An 18,392-nucleotide genomic window follows, 5' to 3' on the forward strand; every position below is an offset into this window, starting at 1 on the left:
TGGTTGCATTGAGATTCTAGAGGTCTGCATCAGACATGTGGTACAGGCCAGCAAACAGTAAAAATATATTCTATTTCATTCTATAATAGCTTCTAATTCAGTTGATGAGCTACTGTATAAGGAATGTATGTATTTAATATCCCATTTAAGCAATGATTTTCTTCTAAATGCAGGCAAGGAAAGAGGAAGTGGTACTAGACAATGACACTAATTCGAAGTATTCTTCACTGCAATGATTACCCTTTGCTTTGATAAACCATACTGAATGTATTGCTAGAGTAGAAATAGAATCTCTTTCCCTTATTTGAAAAATGGAAGAGGAAGTGTTTAATGAACGGCAGTTTTTGGCTGTGGGCTGTGTCAGTTCACCACCACAGACTGATTTTGCTGGTGGACCCAGTGACAAAGGACTCAGATGAGGCTGAGGTACTCAATGCTTCTTTTGCCTCAGTTTTAAACAGTAAGATCTGTCCCCACAAGCATTATATTGGGTGAGTTAATCATCTCAGGAAAAAAATAATGACCAAGATTCTGTTGAAGGGTCTATTTCCTTGTTCAAGGATCAAATATTAACAAAATAATTTCATACTGGGTTAGTTTTGCAGGGCACATAAAGATACGTATTTTATACCAATGATGTTGTTATTGACAATTTAACTAAGATTTGAATCTACGCTGAACACATCTTTATTGTTTGGAAGAAGTTTAAAAAATATATTCTGATTTTTTATGAGTTGAAGTTATTATCTGTTTATTATCTGTTCAGAGGAGGCTCAAGTTGGACATCTGGAAGAATTTCTTCATGGGAGGGGTTGTTAAGCATCAAAAAGGACTGCCCAGGGAGGTGGTGCAGTCACTTGGTGCTTGATAGTGCTTTGGTCTAGTTGACAAGGTAGTGATCAGTCAAAAGTTGGACTTGATGATCTAGGAAGTCTATTCCAACCTAAATGATTCTGTCCTTCTGTGAAATAACTTCAGTATAAATTATTTAAATTACGTTCAACAGTAATTGGTTGCTGAACCGAAGAAAGAAGCAGTTCCAGATAGATGGGGAACTACTGCATTTAAATAATCAGCTTACTCAAACTGAGAAGCCAGTGTGAAGCTAAGAAAGTTGGAAAACATGGTGCACTTAAAAGATGGTAGAGAGCAACCCTGCCATGATTTCTCCCTCTGCATCCTTGGATGCCAGGTCTCAGGACTCTGTGTCTGGTTGGTTAAATTGAAGCCCAGGTCAGTTTACCTTAAATGTAGGGTAAAGCCTCACATTGCTAAGGACCTTCTCTGGTACAAAAGAACAAATCAATAGGAAATGTATATGAAAACTTTGCACTGCTTTTCAGACATCCTGCAAATGTGATGTCACAGGAACACACTGCATTGTGAAAATACAGCAAGCTTACAAAATTCAACACATACTCAGGAAAACTAGGATAAATACAAAATAAAGCTTATATCGTTTTTTTTCAGAGCTACATTTCACAGTTCATAGGATCCTCATTTATCACTAGGAAAAAAGTTTGCTTTCAAAATGAATTTAAACATAAAACTAAACATTTCTCTGCTTGATTTAAATATTTTGTGCTTCCCTACTAGCAATTCTGAATAGTTATTTATTAAAATATAAAATAATGAAACTAATAATTATAATTAATAGTTACTGTTGTCAGTTGTGATATATTCCACATTCCATACCTATTATTACCTTGCAGAAAAATGGTCCTTTTATATTTAAAACTTTGGCAATTTCAAGTACTTCCAGTGCTGCACAAGACTATGTCTCTAGAACAGAGAAGGCGAGAAGCAGAAAGGAAATTTATACTAAAGCTAAATCTAAACAACCTAGAATAAATAATACCTTGTAATATTAGTTTTTATGAAGAAATTTTGAATCCCTCTTTTTAACCAAAATTTAAATTCATATTCATTAATATTTAATGAATAAAATGTTGCTTATGGTTATTTTTTGTGGGAAACACTGAATGTAGTGAAGTGTATTTGAGCATATGTATGTAAAGAATAATTAAGCTACTATTCAATAAAGAAAAAAGATGAAGTTGTGGGGAATATTATGTAGTTTAGCAGAGTAATTCTAGAAGAGAAAATTATTTGCAATTTAATTTATATTGAAGATTGGAATCTTAATAGGCTGAAAACATAAGATAGAATTAGTGAATTGGATTTCCTTAATTTTAAAGAGAATGTAGCATATTTTGTAACATTTCTCAGAAAACTTAAGCTTGCCATGTGTACTTTATAATAATAACTAAAAAATTATTAATGATTAATTTAATAATTATTAATTATTATTAATATTATTATTATTAATTGATATTAATAATTAATATAATAATTATTAATAATAATTTAATAATTATGGTTGGAAATGGCTGAGGATTTCAGTAGTAGCAAACTGAACAACATTTCAGAGCTATCATGAATCAAGAATTAGCAGGATTTGTTGGCAAGACCCTGAGTGAAGGAATAAATAGCATATCAAGATTCTAGAAGGTAATAATGAAAAGAATGGCAGCGATGGGATGTAGGAGATGTCGTACAATGTATTTGATGTGCTTTTATCTTGTCCAGATTCAGTTATGCCTGAGCACTCCATTATAGATGTCAGAAAAACATCAGCAGGGTGAAGAGGAGAAACCAGAACCAAAATATAAGTTAGATGGTTGCTGAGGTAGGGACAGTAAGAGCGAGGGAAGTCAGCCTGACTGCTTTTTTGAAACAGAAGGGAGTTGAGACATTTTCCATCTTTGTGTGCCCTGCTGTCCTGAGCAATCCCTCACTTCCCATCCCATGACTGCTGACTCCTTCCACACTGTGGCTTATTCTCACTCTGAGCTGGGAGGACAAATAAGGAAAAAAAGTGTAGTTTTAAATGATGATTGATGACAGCTTTTTCTTCTTGAAATAAAACGTAGCTGGCTACTGATTCTCAGGTTTTGTAGTAACAGTGGTTACAAAATCATCGAAGGCAGGGTTTCTGGTGTCCGTGCTGCATTCAAAATACGCAGCAGATAAAGAACTAGAATATTTTTATTAATTATTATTCAAAATGCCCTCGCATAAAGCAGAACTAACAATCTCTCTGTGTGCACACAGCCGGGGCAGCGAGAACAGACTGGCCCTGCGGCGACAGACCATTCTGCGGGAGAAGGGCAGGAGGCAGGCCAGCCGGGGGCCAGCCTACATGTTCAATGACCACTCCACCAGCCTTTCCCTGGAGGAGGAGCGCTTCCTGGACGCCGCCGAGTATGGAAACATCCCGGTGGTTCGCAAAATGCTGGAGGAATGTCCCTCGCTCAACGTCAACTGCGTGGACTACATGGGACAGAACGCCTTGCAGCTGGCGGTGGCCAACGAGCACCTGGAGATCACCGAGCTGCTGCTGAAGAAGGAGAACCTGGCCCGGGTGGGGGACGCCTTGCTGTTGGCCATTAGCAAGGGCTACGTTCGGATAGTGGAGGCCATCCTGAGCCACCCCGCGTTTGCCGAGGGCAAGAGGCTGGCTCTGAGCCCCAGCCAGTCGGAGCTGCAGCACGACGACTTCTACGCCTACGACGAGGACGGCACGCGGTTCTCGCACGACGTGACGCCCATCATCCTGGCGGCCCACTGCCACGAGTACGAGATCGTGCACACCCTGCTGCGGAAGGGCGCGCGCATCGACCGGCCGCACGACTACTTCTGCAAGTGCAGCGAGTGCAACCAGAAACAAAAGCATGACTCTTTCAGCCATTCCAGGTCCAGGATCAACGCCTACAAAGGTCTGGCCAGCCCTGCTTACCTGTCTTTGTCCAGTGAAGACCCTGTCATGACTGCCTTAGAGCTCAGCAATGAGCTGGCCGTGCTTGCCAACATTGAAAAAGAGTTCAAGGTGAGTAGAGGGACGCTGATGCTGGCAGACACGGAACTGCAAACTTTATCCCTCATAAATCAGCAATATAATGTGGGAAAAGATGCAGTTTTTTAGTGAGTGGAAGATTTAAATCTTTGTGAATGACTTGTTGTTGTGTGCTGGCTGTAATTCATGCTGCTTACGTAGAATGTGCCAATGAACTTATCTTCTACTTCTTACCAGGCAGGAGAGTGAAGGAGGCCCTTCAAACCCATGGCTGAAGCTGGTTTAGGGCAGGGGAAAGAGGAGACTAAAGTGGAACATTTCAGTCACTTATGACAGACAAGTTGCATGATTCTATCAAACCCTCGTGCATTCTCTTTAGTTTCTTGTATTTGGACTTGAAGCTTTCATACTTACAGTGTATTGCATTCCTTCATGAGGAGGATTCTAAATAAATGTCCCCCTTTTTTAATGTACTATTCTGGTATTTCTGTTCACTTCTTCCTCTTTCTTACTTTTTTGTGCTTAGTTATATGTAAACTCTGTAGAGTTAAAAGGCTTTTTCAGTGTTACACAAAAATGTTTGTATTTCATAAATGCTTGTTTTTGAAAAAAAATATTAATAGTTGAGACCCAGGCTGCATAGACTCCTGAAGCATGAGTTAAGGCAGTAGGAATGTAAGGTTTTATCTGTCAGTAGATGCAAAGTCAGGCCTTGTGCAAACATTGCCAATGTTATTTATGACCTGGGTTAGCAAAAATCACTTAGCATGGGTTTGCCTCATGGGACCCTGTCAAGAGCAGATGCTCTTGTGACAGAGCAATATATATAGACTCACTAGCAGGAGATCAACATCCTTCCAAAGCTGTATCCGAATAACTTCCAACATTGTGTTAGCAAGTGTTTGAAGTTATCGTGATCAATATTTAACAATAATCTTGGCAGTGGTACAGTTCACAAAACTGTGAAGCTGTCTCTACTCGGCCAACCTGAGCTGAGGTGCTGCAGTTCTGAATGAATTCCCCTGGACTTGTGCTCATAGGTGGCACCAGTCTATTATAAGAAACTAGAGAGGGAAAATAAGAGAAATGTACAAGATGATCTTAAAAATGGCAGCTGAACTGCTGAAGTTGGAGGGAAGGAGAAAAAACCAAAATGCTGGGAGGACCATTTGAGATTATTGGAGAGAATGAATATCTGCTCCATGAAGTGCCTGGCAGAAACATTTAGGATCTCAGTGGGCTGAGATTTCATCCACTGATTTCATGTGCAGTTCAGTGAAGAGTATTGAAACCAGATACTTCTTTCTCTTTAGCAGCTGCTGATGGCAACAAAAGGACTTGATTAACTTAAAGCAGAGTAAATTTAGAACAGACCTAAAAACCATTTTCCATAAACCATAAGTGCAGCCGGTTAAGTTCACCGCTATGTTGAGCTAAATAGCATGCCTGATTTGTAGGAACTGTGTAGATCCCTTTACCACAGTTGGAATGACATAAGCTATGATTATTATAAGGATAAGTAAACTCATCATCTGGAGCAGCCAGCAAGAGGTGCCCTTCAGATGCTACAGAGCACAATCAGTGAGATGAGTGGGAGGACAGTACCTGTCCATGGCACCACCAGGCAGGGAATGGAGCACACAAGGGAGAACCCAAGTAGCCTGGGTCACAGAACAAGCTTCTGCAGCCAGCTCTGAAGTGCCATGAGGAGGTCCTTCTTTGATGACTTCTGTTTTTCCAGATCCTCCTTTGTCTCAGTTGCTCTCTGCAAAATGACAGCTTCACTTCTAGTGTAGTGTTGTACAAAGAATTTTAACAGATTTTGGATACTGTCCCTCAGCAGAAACAGGAGATTAGATGAGAGACAAAGCAGCTCCATACTGCTGGGCATTAATCATCCAGGTTCTGCTGGGAATATGCATACTCCTTGGATAGAGTGGAGTGGAATAGGAACACTGAGGAGCACAAGCACAAGGCAGTGCGGAAATTTAACTCTCCAATAATTTAAGGTTTCACCAGGAGCGGGCAGCTGGCAACATAAGGTCTTTTGGGAATGTTTTTACAGATACTCAAACCATGTAGTGGTTCTGGATAAATGTTAAAGACTGTGAAGTACTTTTATAACTGAATTTATGAGACTTGACATTTACACTATCGATAAGCAGTGATATTTACAATATCTAGACAGGCCAGAGACTTGACTGCAAAATACCCTGCCTTAAGTTCAGTGGAGGCAGTACAGGTGTGTAAAAGTTACAAGGAATGGAGGCTGTCAGCTCTACTGAGTCTGGGCTTGTTTGCACTCTGCAGGCTTATATCCCTGGTTGCAGCAAGTAATCTAAAAAAATGTTACCCTTGCTTTATTTCAGGAGTTTGCTACAATTATTTGGAGAGTGTGGTCACTGCCTATAAGTGTGGGTTTGGCAAAAATGCTTTATGTGTGTTAGTGTAATCAAAACAAGTCTATTTTTAGGACATAGGTTTGCTGGATGTGGCAAATCTTTAGCTCCACCTAGGGTTAGCCTGAGCCATTCAAAGTATTTCAAATCTGACCTAAATTAAAACTGCGCTTTCTGGTAACACACCATTTTGTAGTGTCACCTATTTTATAGTGCTGATAGGATATGGTAGCAGGGAAACTTTCAAGTGGTTGCCTACAGCAGCCAGTGACACAGATAATTTCCAGGTCTTCCTCAGAGGCAATAGGAAGGATCAGTGCTAAATTGTGATGCTGGTTGTTTTATGATTGTCCTATAAATTGCTTCTCTCTTCTAATATTAGAGAGAACACTGGCCATGAAACTGTGATTCATACAAAATAGGAAATGCCACAGTCAGGGGAAACCATTATTCTCTGGAATAAACCCCTTTCTTATTCCGGAATAAACCTATGCAGTAGTGTCATCCAGCATTACATGCATTTTCTTGCATGTATTAAAAATGTTGCAGTATTTAAGAGTGTTTTGGAGAAAAATACTTTATTAGGAGTAAAAGCAGAAAAAAGTAGATTACTTCTGAAGGAAGAATAACTGGATAGACATGTAAAGCACAGCGTAGAAATATTTCTGTACCAAACAAATAGCTAATTCAAGCTTCCTAAGTAATTCTGAAATCTTCAGGTATTTCTGAGGACCATTTAATTTAGTTTTGTGTCATAGAACCATGGAATGGTTAAGGTTGTAAGTGACCTTAAAAGTCATTTAGTTCCAACCTCACTGCCAGGGTTAGACCAGGTTACTCAGACCCACACCTAACCTGGTCTTGTACATCTCCAGGGATGGAAAGTCCTCTAAGGACAACCTATTCCACTGCCTTTCCACTCTTAAAGTAAAGAATGTTTTCCTAATATGTAGTCTAAACCTATGTTCCTCTGGCTTAATGGCATTGGCTCTGGTCCTGTCCTGCCTGGCCTTTTTCTGAAGTCCCTCTCCCGCTCTCTTGGATCCCCTTTAGGTACTGGAAGGTTCATGTTGAGTTTTTCATCCACAGCACTCCCAGTACTACTTCCCTTGGTTTTTCTTGGTCTGTTCTCTGCCCAGCCCATGCTTGCGCTTGGGATTGCCTCAGTGCAAGTGCAGGACATGGCTTGGTGTGCAGCTTTACAAAGTTTGATATTATACAGAATTTTTTTATTTATGGAGATGGTGTTCATATTTTCTGTCATCTCAGTGGTTTGCCCACCTAAGAGCTAATTTCTTTACTATATGCATAAAGATGTAGATGATAAATGACAAATGTTGTTCTGCAGAGATGTGGCCTGAAGTTTTGAAAGGGACAGTTGTGGCCCAGTGCTGTTCAAAATGGATAAGATTAGCATTTATTATAAAGTCCACTGCAACTATAACAGCAGCTGACAGGTTTATTGTTTAAAGGGATGAAATGGAAAATGTGTTTTCGAGTTAAACATAGATATATTACTGTTTGCTGTAAAGTAATCCCCCCAATAAGATTGTCCGAATTTGCTTTTCTGATGAGAAGTGAAATTCAATTTACCATCTCAAAAGTTTAATTTTCTGAAGGATTTTTTTGGTTTGGTTTTTTTTTTCATTTATACAATCCCCATTACAGAAATGGGACCCCCATCTTCACTACAGCTTTCACTAAGCTATTGTCAGCTTTCCTGAAGAAAAAGTAACATCACTTGTTAGAGAAGGAGTGAAGCACTGAAAGTGTAAGGGCCACCTTTGAAAGGGAAATAATGTATTTAGCTACCTGCTGTGGCACCTAAATTCAACATTACATCCCACTTTGAAATCCTAAGTTCTAGTATAGCAGTATCCATATTTCTGATCTTGTTCAGTTCACCGAGCAGAGCCAGGACATGGTGTGGAGCACTGCTCCATCCCATCCATGGGGCTCAGTGTCATCCTGCATCCTGAGAGCTTTCTCATTCCAGGCACAGTCAGGGGGGCAGCAGGAGCCTGTGACTGGTCACAGGGACTGTGTGAAAAAAGACTCTTTCTTCTGGGAGATGCAGCTGTAGTGATGCTCTCCTGGTCTCCTGGCTGCGGTCTCATGTGCATGGTCAGAGGTAAAGCAGGGCATGGTCAGCTGAGGTTTTCAGAGTGGGGGGAGCCTGCTTGCTCCTTTACTTGGCACCCCAAGACAGTTTGCCACATTAAGGGCAGGTGACTCCGGTAAGCAGTGCCACTCTCACTCTGTTCCTCATCTAGTTCCTCATCCCCCACAGTGCTCACCACAAATCATCACCTCCCTTCTGCAGGTGGGAGCAGCTAGTACTCCTCCCTCATCCTTGGTGTTGTGAAATTTGGCACAATTTGTGTTTTCCCTAAACTGCTGAGGAGCCCTGAGCCAATGTTGTCACATGCAGACAGTAAAGCACACATGCTTTACTGCAGAATTCAGTGCTGATTCTTTTTAGAGCCTCCACGGGTAACTTAGTCTCTAACTACCATCTAAAGTTTCTCAGGAGTGGGCTTTTTTAAAATCACTACGTTTTCAACATGCAGTAAAGGAGAACTCATTACCCATGCCTTTGTCCAGTTTTGAAACTAAGTTCAGCCAAACAAATTGCTCCATTCCCTTGGCTCACATAAATGGTAGGAGACATGTGCGACCCAGGGAGGGGGACCTTTGTGTGTGTGTGTGGCAGAGACGCATTGAAGGGTGTATCAATCATTTTTGCTGTAATTTCATTTTTGTTCTGCCTTCAGCTGACTTTGCCTGTGCCACAGCAGAGGTGGAGGCAGGGATGGGCAATGTTCAATTTCCCAAAACTCGTTTGCCACAACCCGACTGCCGAGAACTTTTCACCTCGGCTACCACCACTGGTCACAGCTGTGCCAGTATTTCATGGGATGGGCAAATGTTTTATTGCATTTGCAGGTGAGAAAATAAACTGATGGATATTACGGATGAATTTATGGGGCGCTAATATATACTGTGGTACTGTGTACAAACCTAAATTCAGAAGGGATAATTCCCCTGTAGAGTAGTGGTCTCCTCACATACAGTTTTGAAGCTCCATGTCCCCTGTCAGTCACTTAAGCTGGACAATACTGGTGAAGAGTGTGTGTGAGTGTGAATGCATGTACCTATCTTCTACCAGTAAAAATACACATACTAATATATTACAATGCTTCATGAAGGTCAAATGATATTGTTCTTATGTTTATTGAAAGTTATTTGGTTTTTTTATATTGGTATTCAAGGGTCAAATATCAGTTTGGAAGAGTTAGTACTTAATCATACAAGGGTGGGTAGTTGCCTCTATGTTTCTCCTTTGTCTGTGAGTTTGAAATGGCCAATTTTCCTTTTATTTGGAAGAGAAAATTCATGTGTTAAAAATACTGAATAGTGAATCTTAGCTTCTGCAGAAAAATGAAAGCCAAATAGAAGGTGAAATATTACTCTCAAAAAATGTCTTTCTGTAGTGCTAGAAGTCAGGATTTTGGTTAAAATCTCCTGTTATTCATCTGAATGGAGAGAAAACATATAATACAATAATAAATTATTCAGAATGACAGGAAATTATTACTTTTAGTATTTAGCTTCTGTTTTCTTTGTAGATAAATAGCATTGAAGTGCCTTTTTGCTCTTATAAGAGATCTGAGTTACCTTGTTTATGTTATATTATTAAAAAATCACTAGCAGTTTTATGTAGATGTCTGTAAATATTTGTCTGTGAATGTTTGCATCCATCTAAGCAAAGTGAAGTGTAAAACTTGGATGCAATCCTTTAATATATCCAAGTATTAAACTGTTATTGTAGTAATGTGGGTAATAAAGCACAAAGATGCATGAAGTACGCCCTCAGCAAGGAAATTAGGGTATCCTGCGTTCTCATTCTCTTCTAGGATGAAGTATTGGATGCATTCAATGGCAGTTAGTATGAAGGAAGTATTTAAAGAGAAGGGGCTAACTTGAGGCTAAGAGTGGAAGAAGGGGAAATACCCTGAAGAACAGACTGGAAGAGGGGGAAATGTGTCTATGTAATAAAAGCATTTGTAGAAAATTACTTTGAAAATGCCACAGAGACTACATGAGCAGTCCTGTGTGGTGTGGGGTGGTTGGAGGTTTCTTCCATTCTTTTGTTTCGGAAAAATTCTACAGTAATTTCATCTTTTTAAGACATTAAAATGAGCAGAAATCACAAAAATAGCAGAAGTCATTGACACATGTGTGACTAAATCTCTTGTGAGATTTTTTTTAGCTTTAGATGCACATCTATACCTAATTCCCAGCCATATCCAACTTTTATGACCCAAACACAGCTGCATTTAAGGAGTGGTTAATGAACTGCAGATTGCAACGAACAAAATACCGATTTCTGTTTTGACTTATGTCTTTTGGAGAAGAGTGCCCAAGGACAACACTCGTTAGCTAGAGCAGTAAGCAACTGAAGCTGCAGTTGGAGAGCAACATCATGGCCCATGTGCTGAAGTCTCTTGAGAGGTCCTTGAGCTAGAGCAGAGCTGCAGTCAGAGATGCAGTATCACCACACAAGCTGTACCACTGCTGGCAGTGTTGCTGGAGAACAGCAATCAAACCTTGTGTTTGCAAGCTAGAATAGAGGCTGGAAAAGGGGAAAGACAAAGTTTGCAAGAATAATTCTAGGCCTTAGAAATTTCAGTATATTTATGCAATTCTGAAGAAGGTTGGGAATTTCTTTAGATGTATTCTGCGTAGGATGCTCATCCTGGCCAATTGAAATCTCTACAGTGCAATTTTCTACGTCTTTTCTAGACTTCTGCAACAGTGAATAGAAAAATTTCCCCTGTGCTATACATCTCAGCTTCAATTGGTCATTAAAATGTGTCATACGATGTTTCTGAAAGTGTTTTGGTTTTTTTTTTCTACTTTAATTTCCTCTAAAGCATGTCTAGACTAGTGACTTGAGTGTGAAAATGGATAATGTAGATGTGCAAAACAATCAAGGTGAGATGAATCCCCTTCCTTGAACATTTAGGGGGAAAAAAAGCATAAGAAGATGCAAAGAAGCTATTCATGTTCACAGAGGTGTAGGTGGAATGTAGAATTTCTTCTCTCATGTTGGATCTAAACTCCAAGATTTTTTCTTTCCGCTTCTGTTTTCTAGAATGATTACAAGAAACTGTCTATGCAATGCAAAGATTTTGTAGTTGGACTGCTTGATTTGTGCAGAAATACAGAAGAAGTGGAAGCTATTCTGAATGGTGATGTAGAGATGAGCCATAATAATGGAGAGCATGGTCGTCCCAGCCTCAGCCGCCTAAAACTCGCTATCAAGTACGAAGTTAAAAAAGTAAGCAATTCTGTTGATCAAACAGACATGTCATGATGGTGGTATAAAATTATGCTTTTGTTAAATTTTATGTTTTGGTAGCCTGTGACGCTGAAATGAATATTTGGGCCCTTTGGGCACAGTGGTTTTACAATCTAAAGGATCCTTGCTTGCAAAATAAACAAGAAGCAGATATTTAAGGTGAATACTGGTCACAATAGGCATGAGAGCAAATGACTCTAAAACAATGTGTAGCTATGTGCAAAAGTTTTTGATACATATTTTTATTTTAAATCTGTTTTTTAAAGAAAAAAGATGGAAAAATTTTGCACTACTTTTGAAGCCTGGTAAAATGTAAGATGAAATAAAAGCTGGAAAATCGTACATCAGTTCTGGTGTACTACATAATAAGTATTGATACAGATTTTTGTCAAGCTGTTGTGTCTTACTCAGGAATTTGAGAAAAGCTGGAGAAATTGCACAGAAACTGTGTTTGTGTCTGTACAGAGGGATCAGAAGCACAGCCTAGGAATATTAGTACTGTGGTTCTTAGTTCAGGAGAAAGCAGGCTTTAGGCCGTGACAGCTACAGGAATGATTGGCCCTTCTTTGGCCTGCTTTCATTTCTACTGACAGTTTAATACTCTGCTCTCCATCTGAATAGTGCTCAGTGAAAGCAGCTGAGTTTGTAGCTGCAGAAACATTGGAATTTCCCAGGAAACTTGTCTGGGATAATATAGGTTGTAAAATTCTAAGTGACCTGTGTCAACCAGGGAGATTTGAAGTTAGTACGGCCAAAGATCAAGGAGACAGATAAAAAAGTATACTTCAAAAGCATGTTACCCTAAATTTTTGCAGAAATTGAGTTCACATCCCTGTGGGACACACAAAAATGTATATGTGAGGTGTATTTATGTGTTGATTCAGGGAAGAAAAGACGAAAACCCATTTTGTCTGAACCAGTATATGAACACAACCTGCAAAACACTTGCCAAGCCACAGTCACTAAAGAGAGCTGGAACAGCTGTTGAAGAGAACAGATTACATTGAGCTCGAGTCCTTCTTACTGTTTGAGTCTTGGTGCTTCTGCACATGTGAACTTTCTTGCAACACTTTCTCTTATCTCAGTAAAGACATTTCTTGTAACTTCAGCCAGTCATCTTTTTAAGTATAGAGAAGGGATCTAGAAAAAAATACTACATTCAAGTAAATTTTTATTTTATTTATAGATTTGGAGTTTAAAATGTACAGTGCACAAGAATCTACAAATTTTTAACATCTACCTTTTTAAGATGCTTCTTATACTGTCCAGAGGACACAAAGAGCCTTATAGGACAGACTTCTCAATTTTGCAGTTTGTCCAAATGGATCCAGAACCAAGTTATAAGTAATCCTCATCTGATTTCCTACAAATGTGACAGCTGTTTTCTCATGCCAGCTGAAAAAAAGGTATTTTCTGGGTTAATTATGTGTAAATAGGATGTATTATTTCTTTCCCAAGTGAAGATTATGTAGTGTTTTTTGCAGAAGAGAAGACTCAAAGTGTTGGAATTTCTGAAGCAGTAAAATTAAAATTATGAATGTCAGAAACAAATAGAGTTTGCCCAGATAAATTAGCCTTAGATAAAATTAATAGTTTGTGATGGAACAGAGTGTTAATAAATAAGTTTTTAAGTTAAAATATTTATTGCTGATGGCAACATGCCATTTTGCTGGAGATTTGGCTCATCAAAATAGTTTTTATGCTCCTTTGGATTTCAGCTGCATATTCACTATTCCAGCATTCTTAATCCGCTTCCTATAGCTGTATTTTAAGAGAAGTTATTCTGAAAGCAGTATCATTTTGGTGCTCTTCTTTTTTTATTAGTTTGTAGCACATCCAAACTGCCAGCAGCAGCTCCTCTCTATTTGGTACGAGAATTTGTCGGGTTTGCGGCAGCAGACGATGGCAGTGAAATTCCTGGTTGTCCTCGCGGTTGCAGTCGGACTGCCCTTCCTCTCCATGGCCTATTGGATTGCTCCTTGCAGCAAGGTCAGCCTGGGAAGCCTTTTCAGGGCCTCCTAATAAATCCTTCAGCATGTAAATTTCTGCGTGACAAAGACACACTTGTATAATACTTCAGAAACATGCTGTTTTGAAAACAAGTTAGAATGGAACGGCTGCAAGGTTGCGCGTTCCGCAATTGTAATTAAGACAGGTAAATGTGTTCATTGCAATAGGAAGTAAACTAAGTTACAGTGGTCAACCAAGTGTTACATTGAGGAAATCCTGCTTTATACACCAGTAAAACAGGCTTTCATTTAGTTCTTGCCTTAGCAGGCAGAGGCAGAGGATACTCATTTTCCATTGATTCAGATGTGAACTTAGTTCAAGCTGTGCGTTGATTCCAATTGCCTGAAAAGAAATTTTCTTTTTCATTATCAAAAATAACTCTATAAAAGTCCTGACAGTGCTAGTATTCATCATATTTTGTGAGGTTTTCAGAGCAGTTGCGCAACCTGCCCTGCATTCACTTGCAGGGATTAGGGGCTACCAATATATCTGGTTTGGTTTATAGGTAGTATGGAAAGCCTGTCCAATAAAGAGGGGTTGTAATTTCTGACCTCGCTGAGCTTTGTGTTGAATCCCTGTTTCAGTGGGCCAGTATCCCTTTTGAGTGAACACTAATGGGAAATTTCCCTTGAAAGTATGTTAGAGGGACAAATGGCCTCCCCTATAAGGATTGTTCAACATGTTGCAGTATGAGATCCACAATTCTAGCAGGTTGAACTTTGTAGCCTTTCATGTTTTGCCATATTTTTTCATGTCTTTCAATCTAGACAATAAAAATTGCATTGCATTGTATTGCGTTGCATTATTTTCACTTTTTGGTAATATGACCAGGGGTTTTATGAATAATTTTCTCTTGAAACGCCCTGATACAACACATTTCAGTAATTGAATTTCTGCTGTAGCAGTGACTTACCTTCTTGCTATTTTCCTTCAATGATTTATTTGTGATATGCAAATGCAGTCAGTCTAAAATTAAAAAGTACTTTTCTGCAGCTGCCAACTAAGTGGACAAGCTAAGACTTTTAATATTAACACAGGCACTCTCAAAAATAAAGAATTGCTAAAAGTTCAACCTCATGTGAGCTTGTATGGAACTATCAGGTTTTAAAGTGTTGCACTAAACTATTTTTTAAGTTGTTCATAGGCATTACAAAGCTAAGAACTTTTTCTTTGTACAAGTCAGGAGGAAATTAAGGTTACAGAACTACACATGTAACCTTTTGAGGTGTCACGACTTTTTTAAAGAAAGAAAATAAGTTGGGAAAACTGCACAATAACTGTGCTAAATTGAGTATCACATCAGTCAGGAAAGGGAATTCTTTTCTTCATAATTCAGTCATAGTGGTAATGCTTTTAGTAAGTGTGTCAAAATCTTATTTTCTGTCTTGCCTCACAATGAAGCTGGCTAATATTAAAAAATTCACCAGCTCTAATAAATTTTTCTCTTGATTATTGGTAATAGACGTGGATGCCACAAAATAATTAAAGTATTATTTCGAATCACTGTGTTAAAATGTGTATTTTGTATTTTTTTCATTTCAGTTTCACTGTTAATCTATCGCTGATGCCCTAACAGTGAAACTGACGGATTATTCCTCTGAAAACAGCAAATCAGTAGAAACTTCTAAAGATGACTGTGAACAGGGCATCATTAAACATTTTCAGATATTTGTTTCTTTGTATTATTGAAATATATGATTATCTGTGTTACTGCTCTTTTTATACGTATTTTATTTGGAATCAGTCAGTGCAATATCCTTGTGTTTGTTGATCTCTGTTGCAGCTGGGGAGGATAATGCGTGGACCATTCATGAAGTTTGTAGCCCATGCAGCCTCTTTCACCATTTTTCTTGGTCTGCTTGTCATGAATGCAGCTGACAGGTTTGATGGCACCAAACTCCGACCTAATGAAACAACAGACAATGTAAAACAGCTTTTTAGGATGAAAACATCCTGTTTCTCATGGATGGAGATGCTTATTATTTCTTGGGTAGTAGGTAAAAATTTTTCCTTAAATTGCTATGATTACAAGTGAAGCTGAACCCAACTGAACCCTTTCCTTTGAATGTTTTGTGTAAAAATTGCAACAAAGGGAGTTTATTCAACAGTCTGCATTCCCACGTGAGCCTTTTGTTTTTTATTAGATGGCAGCAGGATTCATGTGTCTCGTTGATCACAAACATACAGACTAAGTATTTAGGTGAAATCTATATTATCTGAAGATTAATAATTCAGTTTTATGAATATCAAAGCAAAGTGTCTGCCAGTTTTTGGGGTGGTTGAGTCCCAGTGTGAGCTTCCAGGAGGAAAGATTTTTATCTGATGAGACAAGATTGATTTGTGTCCAATTAATCTCTTATTTTGCAAGCATGCCTGCAGAACTAATAGTGTGTAGCTGAATATATTAGTGACAAAAGAGAAGAATATAGCTCCCTGAAGAGATTCAGTGGTAGATTTTTTTCCATCCCAACAAAGGAAAGAAATGAGTGCTATGAGCAGTACTCTGTGCTGACACATTCAACTTGGTGATGTAGAACTCTAGCATCAGAACTTGAGTGCAGACCTTCCAAAACAGTTTAGCTGTCAGATTCTTACTTACAAGAGTACTACCTTTAGTCCAGTAGGGTTTAGATGCCCAAATATTTTAAGGATCTCACTGTTAGTTGTGTCAGTAAGAAGAGCTAAATTCAGGCTATCTATTCAAGACCTTATGCATTTAAAGTATTTTGCTTTTATGATCTCACTATGATTGAAATTTGTATAACAACTGATTCTTATAGCTTTAAAAGACCTTGGCACTATTTATTTAATTGTAAAGTTATTTATAAATTATTATAATTTTGTATTTTAGGAATAATATAGCACTTTGGTTTCCAAAGTCTATAAATATTAATAATTTCATCTGGTAATAAAGAAGTAAATAATAAATTCTCAATTTGAAGTTCTACTTTACTAATTTAATCTACTTTTGTATCAGTGTCATGCATAAGACAGTTTATGAAAAATTGATTCATGCATATAGATGTGACATTGAATTTAGCTACTGTAATTGACATTATTATTGTCCTTATCTGAAAATGATGAAAAGTGCTTTCAATTTGATAAGTATAAAAACTAGTGACATTATTCCATTCAGTTATTAACTCCTTAGAATTTACTTCATAATTACATAATTTTAACCTTGAAAAGAAAAAAGGATTTTCACAATAAAAAGAGCTGTCATAAGCTGATAATGTACTTCCATTTTATTACTAAGGGACAGCAGTTAGGAATCTAACAGATACCTTTGTCCTGTTGAAGAAGGATTAGGTCTGAGTCTTATTTTTTGTGATCATTTGTCACATATATGAGAGAGACTCTAGCCAGGGAAATGGCAAATAAGAAATTTTGAGTTATGCTTTAGCTCTGCCACCATTGTATGTTCATGCCAGAGCATTTCTACTCTTCTCGTTTTGTCCTGTGTCTGTAACAGATGGAAATACTCACATCCCATTCCTCTCTTGGAAAGCTTTTGTAGTTTTACAGGAAAAAGCAGTCTGAAAGATTGTTATTATTACTCAGATGAGAAAGAAGTCTCAGAATGTATGTGAATTTGCAGGTCCAAGGATTTCATTTTGTGTTCAAACTCCCACTGATCAAAGTAGTTTTGAGTTTGACTGCAACCAAGAGCCTGTCCTATATATAATAAAAATATAAAACAAGCATGAAAATAAAGAACACACTGTTTTCTCTGTTCTGTCTTATACAGGCATGATATGGTCTGAATGTAAAGAAATTTGGTCTCAAGGTCCAAAGGAATACCTGTTTGAGTTATGGAATATGCTTGATTTTGGTATGTTAGCAATTTTTGCAGCATCATTTATAGCAAGGTTTATGGCATTTTGGCATGCATCCAGAGCCCAGAACATCGTTGATGCAAATATGAAAGATCTGACAAGTCCAACACTGGAGCCTAACATAAAATACTACACCCTGGGTGAGTTGATTGCACAGTTATTGGGCCAAAGCAAACTGATTTTCCTTTAATCAGTCTCCAATATCATAGTTTCACAATGTAGCTCTGAAGAAATTCCCACTGCTTCTCTTTCTTATCCTTACAGCAAGTTGAACATGAGCCAGCAGTGCCCTGGCAGCCAGGAGGGCCAACCCTGTCCTGGGGGCATCAGGCACAGCATGGCCAGCTGGGCAAGGGAGGGGATTGTCCTGCTCTGCTCTGCTCTGCTCTGGGGCAGCCTCACCTCCAGGGCTGGGGGCAGATCTGAGTGCCACCATATAAAAGAGACTTGAAACTGTGGGAGAGTTTCCAAAGGAGGGCATCAAGGATGGTGAAGCACTTTGAGGGGAAGTCATATGAGAAGCAGCTGAGGTCACTTGGTCTGTTCAGCCTGGAGGGGAGGAAACTGAGGGGAGACTTCACTGCAGTTACAGCTTCCTTGTGAAGGAAAGAGGAGGGGAAGGCACTGATCACTTTTTTGTGGTGACCAGCAACAGGACCCAAGGGAAGGGCCTGAAGCTGTGTCAGGGGAGGTTTAGGCTGGATATCAGGAAAAGGTTCTTCACCCAGAGGATGGTTGGGCACTGGAACAGGCTCCCCAGGGAAGTGGTCACAGAGCCAGCCTGTCTGAGATCAGGAAGCATTTGGACAATGCTCTGAGGCACATGGTGTGACTCCTGGGGATGGTGCTGTGCAGGGCCAGGAGTTGGACTTGATGATCCTCATGGGTCCCTTCTGACTCAGCATATTCTGTGATTCTGTGATTCC

General features: G+C 39.0%; 1 protein-coding gene across 1 annotated transcript in view; it reads left to right on the forward strand.

Annotated features, from left to right (window-relative positions):
* Window positions 1-18,392, forward strand: part of TRPC6 (transient receptor potential cation channel subfamily C member 6) — a 74,134-nt gene that overhangs the window by 42,379 nt on the left and 13,363 nt on the right. The window contains exons 2-6 of the mRNA XM_084227071.1: window positions 3,115-3,889; window positions 11,414-11,599; window positions 13,445-13,609; window positions 15,414-15,627; window positions 17,379-17,606. Coding sequence (XP_084083197.1) covers window positions 3,115-3,889; window positions 11,414-11,599; window positions 13,445-13,609; window positions 15,414-15,627; window positions 17,379-17,606 — 1,568 coding nt within the window. The remainder of the gene's footprint in view (window positions 1-3,114; window positions 3,890-11,413; window positions 11,600-13,444; window positions 13,610-15,413; window positions 15,628-17,378; window positions 17,607-18,392) is intronic.

This window comes from Fringilla coelebs (genome assembly GCF_963513975.1).
Source record: "Fringilla coelebs genome assembly, chromosome: 2".
NCBI lineage: Eukaryota > Metazoa > Chordata > Aves > Passeriformes > Fringillidae > Fringilla > Fringilla coelebs.